General features: G+C 34.6%; 1 protein-coding gene and 1 long non-coding RNA gene across 2 annotated transcripts; one reads left to right on the forward strand and one right to left on the reverse strand.

Moving 5' to 3' along the window:
- Window positions 1-2,954: 2,954 nt before the first annotated feature.
- LOC138326392 (uncharacterized) lies at window positions 2,955-13,199 on the forward strand. Its single transcript, XM_069272502.1, has 13 exons — window positions 2,955-3,389; window positions 4,225-4,311; window positions 4,772-4,870; window positions 5,250-5,303; window positions 6,050-6,148; window positions 7,404-7,710; window positions 8,120-8,402; window positions 8,612-8,848; window positions 9,675-9,751; window positions 9,999-10,103; window positions 10,925-11,142; window positions 12,502-12,666; window positions 12,941-13,199. The coding sequence occupies exons 1-13, from the start codon at window positions 3,178-3,180 to the stop codon at window positions 13,197-13,199; spliced, it is 2,202 nt and encodes a 733-aa protein (XP_069128603.1). The 5' UTR covers window positions 2,955-3,177.
- A 1,756-nt stretch (window positions 13,200-14,955) lies between these two features.
- Window positions 14,956-17,311, reverse strand: LOC138325291 (uncharacterized). Its single transcript, XR_011208763.1, has 3 exons — window positions 16,211-17,311; window positions 15,552-15,799; window positions 14,956-15,277 (listed from the first exon to the last, which is right to left on the reverse strand). It is a non-coding gene; the product is annotated as an uncharacterized lncRNA (long non-coding RNA).
- Window positions 17,312-18,817: the final 1,506 nt, after the last annotated feature.

Genomic DNA, 18,817 nt, shown 5'->3' on the forward strand with positions numbered 1-18,817 from the left:
CTGTGGTTGACTGTGTGGCTTTGAAGTTGGGCGTCGCTCTCTCTGTAGTCTTCAAAGGAAATCTTTGAAGGTCTGTGATTGGTTCAGATCTGTTCACCTGAGCTGCCTTCATTTTTACTATGAGATAGTCCAGGGGTGTAGAGATCGTAAGTGATCGGAACCCCTGGAGAATCGAGGATGCGGAGTGTACGGAGTAGATAATGAACATCGAATTTTAATTAGATTGTGGACATACATGTATGTTGGGATATAGCTGACAACACATTCATCTATTACTTCAATGAAATATTGTCAGGTGAGTGCAGTGTTTATTTTCAATTTGGCATTGTTATTTGCAATATCGGGGCATGTGTATCTGAGACAAGACATGTTTAGAATGACACACGTGTGTTAAGTGTCCCGTGCTTTATTTAGGGGGTTGGCCAGTGAAGGTTACTAAGCATAGTAAAAGAAAAATGTCTGCCACTTCCTTAGATACCACACTGTCATAACTAGGGGATGTCTCAAAAGCAATTTTTGAACAAAATATTCCGTTAATAATTTTTTAAAATTTCAAATGCATGTTTTTAACTTGCATTTTCAGCTTTAAGTATACATTTGTGTAGTTAGTGTAAAGAGACAGTGACAAATCCTTCTTTACTTATAAATCCTTGGTTAAAAACAAAATAATGAAATGCCGATTGTCAATTAATACAAGATTCAAATAGCTACTCGTTAGACTTAATAAGAGCGCAGCTTTGTATACTGTAGGTAACATTTTGTGTTTAAACAAATATCTAATAATTCAGTTTGACCAATGACTGTGTCGCTTTTAGAATTCCCCGCGAAACCGTTCTGTATGTATGACGTCATAATACTTGACGTACCATTCTTTCGGTCTATGGAAAAATAACCTAAAAGATCAAAATCTAAATGAGTGTAACATATTTAAAAGGTAGGGGTCCATAGATGAGTTTTACGATGTATTTTTATGAATTTGCGAGCGCAGAAGGCGCGATATTTTGTTTTTTGGGGTCCGTGGGTCTCCCCCGAGAAAAATATTACGATTTTGAATGGCTAAGGTGATTTTTATAATGTATTTTGATGGTTTCAAAGCGTTCTTAACACGGTAAAATTTCAATTTAAAGTTACCTGCATTTAGAAATGTTAATTGTGAGTGTCGTCATACCATTATGCAACTGAACATACCTTATTCACACAATCGGCAAATTGTTGTGTAACTCAAAATAATAATGAATTGATTGTCTTGCTAAGACAAATAAATCAATCTTTTAAGAAGCATTTTTTGACATAGATGGACATTTTTAGTCTAGTTCGTGTGTATTGAATTTTCATTATCAAAGATTTGAATATTACGTGCTTGAACGTTTTAGAAACGCGCCGCGCAGCGGAAAATTTTTTAAAATGAAGTACAAGAATGTGCAGGAGGACCCCTTTTTCTTTCAAATGTGCATTTTTAGAACATTTCACTCGGCGAAAATGGGGAGGGGGGGGGGGGGGAAGGGGGGCAAAAAAACATGTTTGCCCCCCACCCCACCCCCCGTCCTGGGGAAGGGGTGCATTGCGGTCCCCACAATTTTAGACTGCATTGCCTGCCGTAGTTTTTCTACTCTCCGCTAGGCTTTGCTCCGAAAATACGTATTTATGAGCGCAGCCCACCGGCCACCGGTGAGAATTGGTACTAAGGCAGGTAATCCAGTCTATCCCCACAATTTCCAATCTCTCCCAGGGTTCATTGCGGTCCCCACATTTACCTCTGTCAACGGTTCACGAACTGGCCGTCTGTTGACCTCGGGTCACAGAATAAGTTACGTCATGACGATTGTTTAAGACATTGCCCCCCCCCCCCCCCCTGTATCTATGACGTCACAGTGATTGTTTTCGAAACGGCGGACGTCGTATGCAAATCGTGACTATTTACCTACAAGTAAATCTAGTGTATCCGCAAAAGAATCCATTATTGTTTGGTTTGATATTAAATGATCAAATTATATCATGTCAGAACTGACAGTCGTTTACAGGAAAAGGATACAAAAGGAAACTTACAATATGTACAATGTATTTTTGAGAATTTAGTATGTGTCCGAAATACGTTTTTCAAGAATCTTGAAATTTCGCTGGGCCGTGAAATTGTGGGCACCGCAATGCACCCTGGGAGAGATTGCACAATTTCAAATGAATGTGGGACCCCAATGACCTCTGGGAGAGATTGAAGCTGCGGAGGTTGTTTCACCAGAATGGTTTCCAATACGCTACGGGTATTTTTTCAAGAGGTGAAAATTGGTTTGATATAATATTGAATGTTTGAAATAATTAAATAAATCAAATAAAAGCAATGGAGTGAAAATTAGATCATATTTCCGAGGTTTTTGCGGTCCCTGTCGTCAGAGATTTAACCCTTAGAGTGTCACAGAGCCTCAAATGAGGCTCTTGACGTATTCCCTTGAGTGCCAAAGGGCCTCAGAGAGCCTCAACCATATTTAATTAAAACACGAAATTTGGAGAAAATCACACAAACAGAGATAAACCAGATATAATATAAAAAAACACATATGAACTGATTTGTATGGCAAGCCGTATGGGTTTTTACCTATTGAAATAAAGATATCTGTATTCAAAATAAAGATATATGTATTTCTACAACTATTAGAAATATCTGTATTTGAATTAGATATATCTTTAATTGAATTAGAGATATCTCTAATTGAATTAGAGATATCTCTATTTGAATTACAGATATCTCTATTTGAATTACAGATATCTCTAATTAAACACGAAAAAGAGATATCTCTAATTCAAATACAGATATCTCCAATTCAATTAAAGATATCTTTATTTCAATTAGAGATATCTGCATTTCATTGTAAATAGAGATATCTGCATTTAAATAAAGATATCTTTACTTCAAATACAGATATCTTTACTTCAAACTTTTTTTCTGTTTAAAGCCGCATTATCCGTATCTTTCGGGGTCCGTAAAGCAAAGAAATGGAAATTATATCACAAATAACTCAAAAAGTTATGAACTTTACCCAAATTAAACGCTCAGAAAGTTCAGGGTTAAAAAGATACAAATTTCTAAAAGTTTCAAATTTACTTATGCGCGGTCCGCTATAAAGTCGAAAGCACCGCCTCCAAAGTCGCTAATGAGATCAATATGCGCATGACCGGAACTTAATGTACACAAAGATGGAGGGCGCGCTCAAACGAAAGTTGGGCCGTCCTAAAACAAGTACCGAATCTGCAAAGAAAAGAAAGAAGGCAGAACGGGATAAATGTCGAGGGCGGTCAAGAATTTCAATCGGAGACATGTTGGAGAGATGGGAGGCTGTGAAAGCCGAATATGGCCTTACAAACCATCGGGACGTGGCAAAGCTACTTCTAGATAGGTGAGTGGGGCACCGAAAGGGGTTATTTTCTATATGTTAAAACATATACTTTAAAGATGCTCCACCGCTGACAAATTGTATTTTTTCACTATCAAAAACAGTAGCAGACGATTTAGTATTTTTCTTCAGTTAAAAAAAGTTACTTACTTTACACCATTACCACCATTGAAATGTTTGAGCTTTTAATTTTACTTCAAGACTTCAAGTTAAAAATATGAAAAATAATTAATTGCATCCCGAAAAAATTCCGTGTCACTATATCCTATATGGAATGAAGTACTGATTGCGCATGCACCAAAGGCGAAATAAATTATTTTATATTATTTTTTGTGTTAATTAGACATATATATACACGATTAAACACCAATTATTGTTCAAATGATGAATATCATTTATGCTCTGTCGGCGGTGGAGCATCTTTAATAATAATAATAAAAAAATCTCAGTTTGTCTGAAAGGTTGTTGTGAATAAATGTATTCTACAATAATCAATGGATCGATATATCCTGTATGTTTAAGTTTTTAAATACACACGATCCGACGACAGGGATGTAAACTGTAATGTGCAGTTCATACATAACGTTACATAGTAATTTTTACGTAGTAACGCACTGTAACTCAACATGTAACATGTGATTGCAGTGTTACATTTATATATGTAACTATACAGTACTACTCTATGAGTGTATTTTATTAATTTTACGAATGATGTGTGTTGTCATGTTAGAAGTATTATACAAATAGGCCCCTATCTGAAACAGTAACTAGGCCTAGTCTATACTACACGTAGTATAGTAGATCTATTCTTAAGATGTTTTGTATACATATACTGCAGCCACCAGGATTTTACGAAGAAAATCACTTCAACTCCAAGTCAAAGACTTTCAGCTCCATTCAAAATGCCTAAACCAGATAATTCAAGGTAAGAAATTAATAAGCTGTACATTTGTGGTACACTTTTAACTGTGCGAAATATAAATAAGAACTCATTATTAAACAGTAGTTTCGAGATTCAAAATGATTAGTTCCACCTTCCACTGATTGTGACGTCATAGTTTGACAAAGTTTGTCATGTCATTATCATTGGAAGGTGGGACTACTCAACGTTAAATTGAACTTTACCCACATTGTCTTAGGATTTCTAAACCCCTATATTGAGGTACATTTGTAGCCCCAGTTTCTTGCCAAGTTGGAATCTCTCATAAAGAAATAATAAACTTACAGCTTCAACACTACCCAGGTATTATTTTGAACACTAATTATTGAAACTACATGTATGCATGTGTGAATGTTTCAAAATTGGAATGAAGTATATTTTATTTCACCCTATATGTAAGAAATATAGTGTTGATTTGTTATTTAAATTTATTTGTTTTCCACAGTGAATCTGAGCTGTCAGGAATTCAGGCTATAGAACTGAGTGAGTCAGAATTGTCAGGGGTCCCAGAGGAAATAACAACTCAGTGTACCACAGAAGCAAGGTACTTGTATTAAAATTGCTAAAAATTAGACCATTTTGTATGCCCTTTATACTAAAAACATATAGTGCATTAGAGGCACATTGCAATAATGATATCAATGTCTTTCACTTTTGTGCTTGTGCTCTCTTTAGCTCAGTTTCTCAATTTAATTTTAGAGTGGGAGACATGCAGTAATTCCAGGGTTGTGAGTTCTAGCTACATAATCATAATGTTACTCTCACTTGTTAAACTGACAGTGCATTTGTTTTCTGTTATGATAGATGATTGTTAATCTGTAAGAAACTGAATCTTCCATAGATGTATTATTATTTATATAAGTTATATTCATTATCATATAATAATTGACAAATGTTTAAAAATACTTCTACATCTTTTACAGATTGCCTGAACTGGAGCAGCAGGGGGCGTCATCAAGTTTTATTGATCCTTTTGAGTATGTTATATTTTGTGTAACTTTTTTTAATGAATATTAATTTTAATGATTTATAAATTTTTATGAAACTAAGAATTAATCATGTCAAAATGTGATTTTATCAAAATGTAAGATCAAATTTGTTTATTGTTTTATGCATATCTCAATTCATTTTAAACAATTAACAAACAGACCATGCATGTCCATTTAGATATTATTAGAAGTTTTTCTACACTTGCTATACATGTGTAACTCTTAGACTGGAGGTTTTTTGCTTATAATTTATCTGTTAGAGTATTTAACAGCCAGGGTCATTATTATAAAAAAGGACATGTAAATTTCAGCAAAGCCAGAGTACTCAGAGAAAGACCACCAATCTAACAACTGGCAACTGCCCCACATGGGTTTCAAACACTACCTATAGGTGGCGGACTAGTAGTTAATTGTTGAAATACCTCAACTGCACTGCCACGACTACCCCTTATTAAAGCTATTGATGTAACATTCTTATAATTTATGCACTAGCAATGAGTAACATGATGGCCTTGTAATGCCATATTGGCGCATATCATATAGATGCACCCATTGTTCACATCTACATACAGTCCTTTACATACATGTATTCAAATATCAACAGTATATAAGATTTAAAAATTGTCATCAGATGATTGCAATAAAATGATTATAATGATTTTGTAGATTAGATATATAGACTAACATATGTTAAGATATCTAATATATGTTTACAATTGTATTTCAAACTTCAGTCTGACGATAACAGTGTCGGAAGGAGAATGTCTTCAAGATATGGAAAGTGAATGCGGAGATGATATAGACTTTGAGCCAAGTTTTGACATTACACTTGGGTATGTATTCACGCAAGATCTGCTTTTTAGGTCATCTGACCCGATTGGTCCGAATGACCTATAGCTAATTCCCATCATGCTTCATCCGTTGTCCGCCATGAGTCATCCAACCTATCACACTTTAATTTCTTGTTTTAAGCTCCTGCTGAAACTTACTTGAAATGATCCCTACCAAGTGTTATTATTTTTCGGGTTGATCTGAAATCCAAGATGGCTGCCACAGCCGCCATCTTGAAAAACCTGTTTAAAAATTGTACTAGAGTTACAGATACTGAAAATTTATATGAATCTTATTGAAATGTGTATGTAGAAAAGAAGTTATTTTTTGATCCTACCAAAATTCAACCTGAAGATGGAGGCTATAGTTAGCATATTGAAAAACGTATTTAATTCTTTTGAAATGACCGTTAAGAGCCTTAGATCTCTTGATTATTATATGCAGTACTAAGTGTAAGAGAATGTAAACCTTGATCTGTAAATACATATAGAATCGAAGTGGATTATTTCATCGAAGAAGGAAGTAGTAATAATTTAAAATCAGTTAAGGTATCTTGAATGGAGCTGCATGCTTTTATATCTCAATTTCAATCAACACATGACTTATTATACATGTTTATTTATTAATATTTTGAGCAATAAAAGTTGTTTTCAAATATTTACCTTGGATTTTCAAAAAAAAAATATTAACCTAGAAAAAATTCATTGTCCTCAGTTAATATTTTTCTTAGGTACCGTTAAACATTTTATTAACAAATATAGACCTGTTTGTAGGTGGATACAGTATTTGATTAACTTGAGAAAGTGATATTACTCGATGATGAGTGTATATAATTTTTGAAGGTTGATAAATCACCATATCCACCTGAAAACATGTTGACATATGTTTTATTATATGGTATTTACTATTTATGATGTAAATCCTTCAACCAGGTATAGACATACACATGCATCTGACCTCTTCCTGATATTAAGTAGTTACACTCCCTGATAATGAATAGTCCTGTTGAATCATTTCTAAGAGCAAAGTGTATCATGGTAGGAAAGTATACTTTCAACCAATCAGGAGTGAGCAAAACAAACATCCATATAATAAAACCATTATTGACCTCACCAAAATGATATACATGTATTTGGATAATATCACTATTATAAATCTTGATTATTGTCAATTTAATATTTCATATGCATTTATACAGTACATGTATTTGTATCATTACTTAATTGTGCATCATTATATTTTCCATTTGAAATGAAGGCCAATGAATTTTCAAGAAGTAGATGATGTGTCCTTTGGGGATATCGAGATGGGATATTGTGAGGACAACACTGAAGAGGACCTCGGCAGAGAAGAATTCAAAGGCAAAGAGAGTGGGACTGGTGTTAGGAGGGTGTATGACCCTGAGCATGCACACTTTGTTGCAAAGGATGAAGCCTGTCTCATTTACCTAAATCCTCTCCTTCAACTGGCTAGCAATCTTAAATATACTTGTCAAGTTAAAGGATGTGGGAGAGTACCAAGTATTAAACACAGTTTTGTTGGATCAGCTATATATCTTAAATGGGTATGTCAATTAAATATATACATTGTACCATAACATACATGGGCATTCTTTTATTCAGACATGGTAACATATTTAGACTTTCATATTAATTTTACTATAAGACTTTATGAAGACACTTATTCAATAAACAACAATTCTCTTTTATAATTTACACCACAACTCATTTACAGTTCCAAAAATATTCAAAGAAGCTTTCAAGATTAAAGTCTGATTACATATTTCTATTTTGATCTTTGAATCTCATTAATTTACAAATATTTCACTTTACCTCTCACTGAAATCTTCCTAACTGTTAATCTAACTTTTCTTTTGTTCAGAAGGTAAAAGTGTATCATGTATAAAATTATTACTGTGATTTTTAACTATTATGTTTTATTCATTCACTCATTTTTTTACTATGTTATTTCAGGTGTGTGAAGAAGATCACCTTGTGTATCAGTGGTGTTCACAACCAGTTTTGAGAAGAGGTCTGCATACAGGAGATATCATGATGTCTAGCGCACTGTTCACCTCTGGAAACAATTATGGAAAAGTGGCATTGTTTGCTCAGTTTTTGAGATTACATTTTGTGAGCTCAGCTGTTTACAGTAGACTTCAAAGATGCTACATTGTGCCAACTATTGACCAGGCTTGGACAGATCATCAGCAGTCTGTTTTTGAAGAGTTTAGAGGGAAGGATCTTGTCATTCTTGGTAATATGTTAATTATTCTGAACTGTGAAAATAACATACATGTACATTGTGTACATTTGGAAAGGGATTTATTGTACAGGCCTCCTTGTAGTTTTATCTAAATTCAAGTTCCCATGTGTATCACTCTAAAATTTACATAACTCAAATTTATCAAAATGTTACATATCTCGTGCCTACATGTAAGTCAGAATATGATGTTTGTTCTACAGGTGATGGAAGAATGGACAGTCCTGGATATAATGCAAAATTCTGTTCATATACTGTTATGGAGAATGATTCGAAGAAAATTCTTAGCTTAGTTACTGTTGATAAGAGGGAAACCGAAAAGAAAAGCTGCTTGATGGAAAAAGCTGGATTCCAAAAAGTGATGAGAGAACTGAGCAGAGACGGAATGAGTGTGAAGGAGGTTGTCACTGATGCCCATTCCCAGATCGGTGCATTTATGAGTAAGTAATATAAACTAAATATCTCTTATTTTTTTCAACACCATTACTCTTATTTTTCATAGTATATTTTCAGCCCACCATCATCAGATGGTGGGCTATTCAAATCGCCTTTCGTCCGTGGTCCGTCGTCCGTCCGTCCATCCGTCCGTCCGTTAACAATTCTTGTTACCGCTATTTCTCAGAAAGTACTGAAGGGATCTTTCTCAAATTTCATATATAGGTTCCCCTAGGGCCCTAGTTGTGCATATTGCATTTTGGGACCGATCGGTCAACAAGATGGCCGACAGGCGGCCATCTTGGATTTTGATAGTTGAAGTTTGTTACCGCTATTTCTCAAAAAGTGCAGAAGGGATCTTTCTCAAATTTCATATACAGGTTCCCCTAGGACCCTAGTTGTGCATATTGCATTTTGGAACCGATCGGTCGACAAGATGGCCGACAGGCGGCCATCTTGGATTTTGATACTTAAAGTTTGTTATCGCTATTTCTTAGAAAGTACTATAGTGATCTGTCTCAAATTTTATATATAGTGTGTTTGAAAAAGTTTGAAAAGCAGGGAAAAGATCCCTCTTTCCATTGTCAGACATAGATCATTCCTTGGTGGGCGCCAAGATCCCTCTGGGATCTCTTGTTACATATGACATCAATTAATGGTAATAAAACAATTAAAGCTTATATGGGCTCTAAAACTGGAACTTGTGACTTGTCACTTGGTAAATTGGTCCATTGTAGAACTAGCTGTTTTGTACTTTTACTTGATATCTTTGCATTTCTATCATGTAACATTTCATATTGATCTGTATTCAAATATCTAATTAAAATTCAGAGAAGGATTATCCAGAGATAAAGCACTCCCATGACATATGGCACACAGCCAAGAACCTTGGAAAGAAAATCATTACTGTGAGTATTTTTCATTCAATTTTCATGTTTAATGTCAATTAATTGTTTCTCAAATTCAAATATTTCCTTGGCATTAAAACACTATGAAAATGAAATAAGATAATGTAATTTAATTTCCTTCTGAACATTTTTACGGGACTAAAAAGTGTTGGAAAAGACCTGTAATTAATATTCACAAACATTTCCTGTAACATTTCTAGAGATATGAACTTGAATGAATGAAGTTGATGCCATCATTTGTTTATAGGCTGGTCAGGATAAGGAATGTCAGTTGCTGCAAAAGTGGAGTCAGGACATTTCCAACCATTTCTGGCATGTTGCTCAAACAGCAAATACTTATGAAGATTTCATTGTATGTATACAAATCAAACTACATGTATAAACTGTACTTGAAAATCACAAATTTATACAAAATCAACACTTGATTAAAGGGACAATTCAGTATAGGAAACAAACCAGTTCTAATGGACTTTAAATTTAATAGTTTGTTTTACTGTTATAAGCCCACTAGTGAAATGTATGTGGAATGTTCAAACTCCCTTGCTGTCCGCCATTACACAATGTGGTCGGACGTCTTGTATGCCGAACCCTGGTCCTTGCCAGTGTAGTTAAGAATTTTTAGTCTAAAATTACTCAAATCGCTCTTACAGTAGTGTGTTTACGTTATTAGGTGAATGTGCTTGTCTAAACATAATTTCACCAACTCCTCAGTGGTTATGTATTGCATTTGTTTACGTACGTGACTTTGGCTCAGGTAGGGGTACAGCATACATAATTATGTACATGTTATACCTGCTTTATCGTATTTATCAACGATTCGGAATTTCAACAGTATCAATCAAAATACTTATCAATGTCGTGGACTTTGTCAATATTTCTAGTTATATCTTTCATAAGGAATGTAGAACAATAATTTAATTGTGTCATATTTGGCCTCGTGATTATGTAACAGAATTAGCCTCATTTTAATGTCCCTTTAATTTAGTGCTCGATTATAGTGATACGCCATTATCATAATACAAATGCATGATACTGATAAATGCTGTAAACAGGACATTTCTTATATTTTACATTACTATATAGTAAGTACCGTATCTTGTTGGTTGAGCCTTATTTATATATCATACAGTTTGCATTAGATAGTAATGTATCGATAATTGTATGTTTTTTTAGGGATTATGGTCAGGTGTTCTTCACCATGTTGTGGATGAACATTCGTGGCTCATGCAGTATTCGGACAACTGTCCTGCTGAATGTTCCCATGGGCCTCTGACAACAGAGGCTACCGATGAGAAATGGCTCGAAAAAGGCAGCAAGGCACACCATGTCTTACGGAAAATTGTTCTGGACAAACGGTTCCTGAATAAAGTGCCTTACTATCTAAATGCAAGGTCAGTGTGCTGTACCAATCTTTATTTATTTACAATTATGAAATTGTTAAGCTATAGCTACAAATTATAGACATGCATAAATGATCTTTCCTTTTGTTCAAAATTCAAATGAATTACATGTATACCTTGGTCATTACATTAGACTTTTGAAAGGAGCTGTAATGGCTGAGTGGTTATATATTTGAGTCCCATATGGGGGAGTTGCTAGGTACTGACTACAGGCTTCTGATTCTATAGTTAAACAGTCTTTATGTAGTTTATATAATCAAAAGCCTGTGTACAAACTGTACAATGTAGGTTGGTTATTAAAAACAAAAATAACTAAATTAGACTGCAGCAAACAAAAGTCCAAAGTTATGATATTGACAATTTCGCATAATGGCCGGTGTAACGTTGAGAATGGACCCCCGTTGAAAACTGACCTCGGGTCATTTTTCAACGTTGAAAAATGACCCCGAAAACCGTTGAAAACTGAACTTTAAGCGCACTTTTTACACCGACCCGTTGAAAATAGACCCCGTTGAAAAGTGACCCCATAAGAACTCGTTTTTACACAACAACACAACACCACACACCAACACCACACATCACACAACACAACAAAACACATCAAAATAACACAACATCACACAACACAACAACGCTTCACACTAAACACAACATCAAACAACACACAACACAAGACAACACAACAACACACAACACAACCACACCACAACACACAACACAACCACAATACAACAACATCCAACAACAACACAACATCACACAACACAACATAACACAACATAACAAAAGAACACATCACACAAACACGCAACAACACAATACCACCTAACAACAACACACAACACCACAACAACATAACACGCCTGACAACACAACACAACATAACAACAAAACATCACACAACAACACATAACACAACAACACACCAATAACACACAACACAATAGCATTACACAACCACACATCACAACACAACACACAACAACACACAGCATAACAACACAACATCACACAACAACAACAACACACAAACGCACAACCACAAAACAACACAACACAACCATACGCAGAACACAACATAACTGATACTTTTCTTTTCAAAAGACCATCCGTTGATAGTTTGCCAAGGTCATTTTTCAACGGTCATTTTTCAACAGACCTGCCGTTGAGAATTGACCCTAGACACTGTCAGTTTTCAACGGCTTGTTCAATTTTCAACGGCATTCGGGGCCTGTTTTCAACGTTGAAAACTGACCCGAGGTCAATTTTCAACGGAGGTCCATTTTCAACGTTACACCGGCAATAGTCATATAAACAATATATATTTGTTACTCTCTTTTTAAATTACAGAACAACAGCAGAACTGGAGAACTTTCATCAGCTTATATTGATGTATGCCTCCAAACGCTTTGCATACAGCCCACCTGTGTACAGGGCAAGGAACATCCTGGCAGCCCTAGATTACAACAGTAATCTAAACAGAGATGTGAAGAAAAGGCCGGATGGTACAGTCAGGTAAGTTTCATACTATATGATTATAATGAAGAACATAGATAATGGATATTAATGATATGGTAATACGTTGTACCAAGACAAGTTAGACAACACATAATTTAAAGATAAAAAATATTCCATTAGTCGCCTCGGCAAAAAGACTTTTATACATAGTCTACATCTTTGCTTAAAATCATGATTTCTTTAATAAAACATTAATATCATATAGGTCTTGCCTCTCCCTATTTGTGCTCTGTTACCAGTTAACTTATCATGCGTTATATTTTACATTTAGAATGCATAGGACGTTCAACAAAAAAAGTAAACGGTGGACGGTGTATCCCGAGAAGGTGGCCAAGACATATAAACATATAGATGTTATTCTTGAGCAGATCGTGCGAAACAGGCTTGAAGACCGTCTCGGAATGCATAGGGAAGTGGAACTACCAGCCTTAGATCCTCGACGGCTTTCTAAAACGATTGCACCTATTTCACCCCCACCAACTGAACAATTGGAGAAAGAAAAAAAATCAAGAGTAGAGAGAAATGACTAAAGATGACTAAAGCTCTGTTTAGTGCAACAAATAAACATTCACATATTCCCTGTGAAGTATGAGAGCAAAAATTAAATTACCATCTCCATACATGTTTCAATTAAGATTGATATTGTTAAGTAGTATGTGTAAAAAAAAACCATGTTTCATTTTGTATTTAATATTTTAAAACATATGATTATTATTTCTTTTTGGTCAAAGCTATCTTTACACATTATGTTGAAATTCCATTTAGTAATAGCTGATACTTATAGTATTTTTCATTTAGATGTTCAATAAGGGAGGCACTGGTAAAATGGTCATAGTTTTTTTGTAGATGTCTGGAAATCCATGAAAGCCTTCAGCACTCCTCCAACTTATCTTTTATTAAATTGTTGTATAACTAGTATGACGAAGCAGGTTTTTAATTGGTACAATAAAATCAAGAAGCAGCTATTAAGGGTAAAGGTTGTTGTTGGGAGGATATATGTGTGCTTGTATGAAAGTTGTACATTTATGACAGATGTCTGTTTTCTAGATAACTCAACATTTTTTTGCATATTTACATCTCATCAATAACCTTAACACAAAGAGCTAATAGATGTGGTTATGTATTCCGACTCATCACCACTATCTCTCTACCTCCGAGTTTTGAGTTAGAATCTTGAATCCCACATTAGGCAATTGCCAGGTACTGGCCATAGTTAGTGGTTTTTATTAGCTCACCTGCCCGAAAGTTTGTTCAAATGAATGACCTTGACCTTCATTCAAGGTCACAGGGGTCAAATAGGTGAAAATCTTTAACAGACTTCTTCTAAATAACCAAGAGGCCTAGAGACCTTAAATTGGGCCTGTGACATGCTGGGATGAAAGGCTACCAAGTTTGTTCAAATGAATGACCTTGACCTTCATTCAAGGTCACAAGGGTCAAATAGGCTTAAATATCTTGTTAAGACTTCTGCTTCATAACCAAGATGCCTAGAGACCCGATATTTGGCATGTAACATGCTGGGATGAAGGACTACCAAGCTTGTTCAAATGAATGACCTTGACTTTCATTCAAGGTCACAGGGGTCAAATAGGCTGAAATCTTTAAACGTCTTCTTTTTAATAACCAAGAGGCAAAGAGGCCTCTAATGTGCTTAGGGATGATATAAATTCTTATTTACTTTATTTGTTAAGTATGAACCATGTATGATTACCAGATTGCAGGTGAGCGATTCGGGCCCATTGGGCCCTTGTTCTTTATTCTGAGTACTCCAGCTTTCTTCCATCTTCAATACAAGACACATACTTAAATGACCTTAGCTTGTTAAAATAATTTGGTTTATATGTAATTATTATAAAGTTAAATAGATATTGTATCAGTCTCTATGGTGACAGTAAGATGTTGACAGACAGGGTAAAAAGTCACAGTCTATCTCCAATGTCATAAAATGAAAAGACATTTTAGCTCCTTGGATTTTTATTCACATTAGCCATGTACATAAGCTATCTTTGTACCTATTTTTGAGCACTTCTCTCTGTCCATAACATTCCAAATCATGAGTGTGGTGGTTTAAATTTGTTAGTTTCTTGTTGTTCTGTTTACCAATAGTAAAAGTAAGTCAGAAATATCAAATATTGCAAGATAAAAGATCAGATAAGCCTTTTCACTGGTAATTGTTTGTTGTGACATATAGTGTATGAAGCTTGCAGTTGGTTGAAATTTTTAATTTGTATTTATAAATTCAGATGCAAGATGGAGAAAACAAATAAATTGGCTTCAATAGACACAAAATGACTTTAATGTTATTTTGGCGAGAGAGTGATCATTACAAGGAATAAATTGCTTCATGCAAGTCTTGAGGGCTTGAAGCCAGTATACTCAGGCCAAATGCGTTTGGAAATTTATCCCTTATTTTCCATACTGCACAGCTTGGGACAACTTTTCTGATCCCTGCCCCCAAACGCCCAAACTGCCATAGCACATACTGACGATAAGCTGTGTGTCTGTTTGCCCTGTTTAAATCAACATCACCAGGTAGGGCAAACACATCTTCCCGATACAGCCTTGCCAGGGCCAGTACAGCATCATCCATTACCAGGACATCAAAGTACTATAAAATGAAAGATGTAGTTTTGTTTTGGATTTTTTAAATACTTATACAGCAATCGTTTTTCATAGTTATACAATGTGAAGTTATAAGCATACTTTTTGAATGGAAATAGTCCATTTACTAGCTGAATTATTTGGAAAATTTTACTAACCAAATTATTTCAAACAATTACTGTTATTTCCTCTTTGGATAAATTAGATAAAAAAAGTAGGATATATATTTAAATTTGTATCATTGACACTCATTTCAATGAAAATGCTTCTATGATATTTACGGGCAGTATGGTACCGTAATGCAGTTTTGGGGCTGGTGGTTGCAACAAACCCTCTCAACTAGGGTGGGCATTTGCCTGCAGTTTCCACAACTGCACCAGTCAGGGGAGGTCCCTCCTTCCGGATGGTATCCCCCACCATCACCTCCATCCTTATCTTCAAAAAGATCAAAGGCCAAGCTAGGGCATTTGTTCACCAATTTCTTCAGAAGACCTCTCATTTGGGTCTCATCAAGGGAATCTACCTTGGCCTGTGGTATTATATATAATTGTTAGTCTGATTATAACCGACTAAAGAATTATTTACACCAATATTTTGCATCTATCAGTGTATGCTTAGATAACACATTTATAAAAGAACATATTTATTGATGCAGACTATATATGCTTATTAAGATTCTGGAAATGATTGATAATCAAAATCTGCATAATGACTTCAATGTTTAGGTCTTCACATTATTATCTTGTCAGGATTGAGTTACCCTCCTGTAATTGTATGCTTGACATGCATGTTATACATTTTGACATTATGTACCAACAAAACTACAGTATCTGTGACCCATTGTTTTCTACTCTTTTAGAAGCATGCAGAGTTTAATATTTAGAATTATTTCAATAATAATATTTGCAAGTCAATTGTTATAATTATACTCTCCATATACCTCCATAGTTTGTCGACTCTGCTCAAGAGAGGAGACTGCCTCATTTCCCTGGTTCGGCCTTCTACCATGTCCTCTACCTCCTCCCCTTCCCCTTCTAGTCCCCTTTCCCCTTTGCCGTCTACCCCTATTTTGTCCCCTGCCCCCTCTTTTCTGTCCTCTGCCTCTTACAATTATGGGAGGCCTCTCTGGTGAAGAATCATGGTCACTTTCAAAATCATGTTCTGAAATAATCTGTGAAGACTGAAGAAAATACGTTCCCTTTGTAAGAAAGTACATGTTAAGATGTACATGTATAACAATTCAAATGTTCGAATGAGTTGACCATCATGGGTAATTGAATGCCATTTTATGCTATTTAATATGTGCTTTGCCATTGAATTTTAGAACATACATGTTTAGATTTCAACATGTTAAAAAAAAGAATTTCAGCAAATAATAGAATGATGTTATCAAAAGTGATTTGTTAAAATTTGTATGTGGTGGTTTTAGGTGTAATTAGAGTAGGTGGTGTGAATGTGGTTGTACAAATTTCTGATTAACATGTAAAAATATTAAATAAACATACAATTAATGAAACTATACCATTGTTGAATCATTTTTTAATCATACTGTCATTCTAACTTCCAAAGTTACTAAGATTTATACCGCAACATCTTGACAGAATGGATGCCATCATGACATTGTGCGTTTGAAACTATTTCAATATCCAAATTATTGACCGTAACCATGAGCGTGTTTATGTAAATGCATGTCTCAAATATAAATCCTTGTCATAATTATAATATACATATATTGATGCGGGTGCATAATGTTCTAGACTATGCAATATCGAACTCTGGTCTCTGGTGTGAAAAACTAGGCCTACTGTCTGAGCCAAAGAAACATGCTCCGTCAGCTGAGTGACATAGACCGTATTTACATGTAACACTGTACAAATCACACCGATCTGCTTCTTTTACACAAGTTTATTCGATTCGCTGCTGGATCCTCCTTTTACATCAAAGGAGCTCGACGTTCTGTTAATAATATATAGCATAAACTATAGTATTGACACCATGTACAATGTATACTAGTTAAAATAGCCCTATATAATAGCTAAAATAACCTATATACTATAAAAAATAGCCCACGTTTTTATATAGTATATACATGTCATTTTTCATATTTATGCTAGGCCTATGCATTATTGGCAGAACGTCAAGCTACTGTGGTTAGATGTTATATATATAGCCGAAGCTTGTACAGGTCTTTGTCTTAAGTACAAACATGACTCTTGTTAACTCAGCATTTCACATAATAACTGTTTCATGTGCCATCGATGAACACAACTTACGATTAACATTACTAAATATACGCCCATACGAATTTTGAAATCGCGATACTATCAACTACAGTGTATCATGAAGATTACCCTTCAATGGCCCCTCATAATTTGGCTTCTCTAGTTGTGTTGATTACAGCAATATCATTCAAAATATATACTGTCGTGAATAACAGAAGGAACATAAAGTCACCCAGACTTCATTTCTCAACACAAAATTTCCATGTTACGGATAAAATGAAGTGTTACGGTATGAGTGACGCCATTTTGTTTAGGTTTTCGGTCACGTGATATTCGGATATTGTCAATCTATCAAAATGGGCGCGACATGCATATTAAACAGCAAAATAATCAAACTTTTAAACATTTATATCTTTGGATCTCGGAACTTTATAGACTTGTAATTTGGGGAAAGTTCGTAACTTTTTGAAGCTTTTATGCAGTATTTTTTGCCGGTTTTTTTACGGACCCCAAAAGATACGGATAATGCGGCTTTAAGAAATCCCCTCCAAATAGCAAGTTTATCGGTTTAACAGACCTACAGTTATCATACATGCATATGGATTCTTAAAATCCAATTCAATTAAAAGCGTTTCATTAACATTTATCAGGATTAGGGAGTAATCATTATTTTCTTTGTGTTTCAAAATTAATCTTCGTACTGAGCAAACACGTGTAAATACAGATATCTTTAATTCAAATAGAGATATCTCTATTTTAGTAAATAGAGATATCTGTATTGCAAAGTAATTGCAGATATCTCTAATTCAATTAAAGATACCTCTATTTTAAATAAAGATATCTTTAATTGGACAATAATTAAAGATATCTCTATTTAAGATAAAGATATCTCAATTAAGATTAAAGATATCTGTAATTCAAATAGAGATATCTGAATTTGAAATAGAGATATCTGTAATTTAAAAGAGGTTATCTCTATTTTCAGTTGAAATAGAGATATCTTAATTTGAATTACAGATATCTTTAATTAAATAGAGATATCTTTATTTAAATTACAGATATCTTTAATTAAATAGAGATATCGTCATTTTAGATAGAGATATCTTTAATTAAATATAGATATCTTCATTTCAATAGGTAAAAACCCAAACGGCTTGCCATAGATTTGGGGTGTTTTTTGCGGCATGATTAAAAAAATAGTCAAATATGACCCATCTTAGTACTGGATGAAATAAGGGTAGAGTTACGATTTACAAACTTCAAGCTTACGAAATTGTGAAAATTTGTTCGAGGATCCCATGTTTTTATATGATATTTGAAAAATA

This window comes from Argopecten irradians, chromosome 6 (genome assembly GCF_041381155.1).
Source record: "Argopecten irradians isolate NY chromosome 6, Ai_NY, whole genome shotgun sequence".
Lineage (NCBI taxonomy): Eukaryota > Metazoa > Mollusca > Bivalvia > Pectinida > Pectinidae > Argopecten > Argopecten irradians.

Coding starts and splice junctions, on each gene's coding strand:
- LOC138326392 (XM_069272502.1), top strand. CDS start 3,178: ATGTACACAAAGATGGAGGGCGCGCTCAAACGAAAGTTGGGCCGTCCT. Junction 9,752..9,998: donor TTGGAAAGAAAATCATTACT/GTGAGTATTTTT, acceptor ATTTGTTTATAG/GCTGGTCAGGATAAGGAATG. Junction 12,667..12,940: donor AGGCCGGATGGTACAGTCAG/GTAAGTTTCATA, acceptor TTTTACATTTAG/AATGCATAGGACGTTCAACA.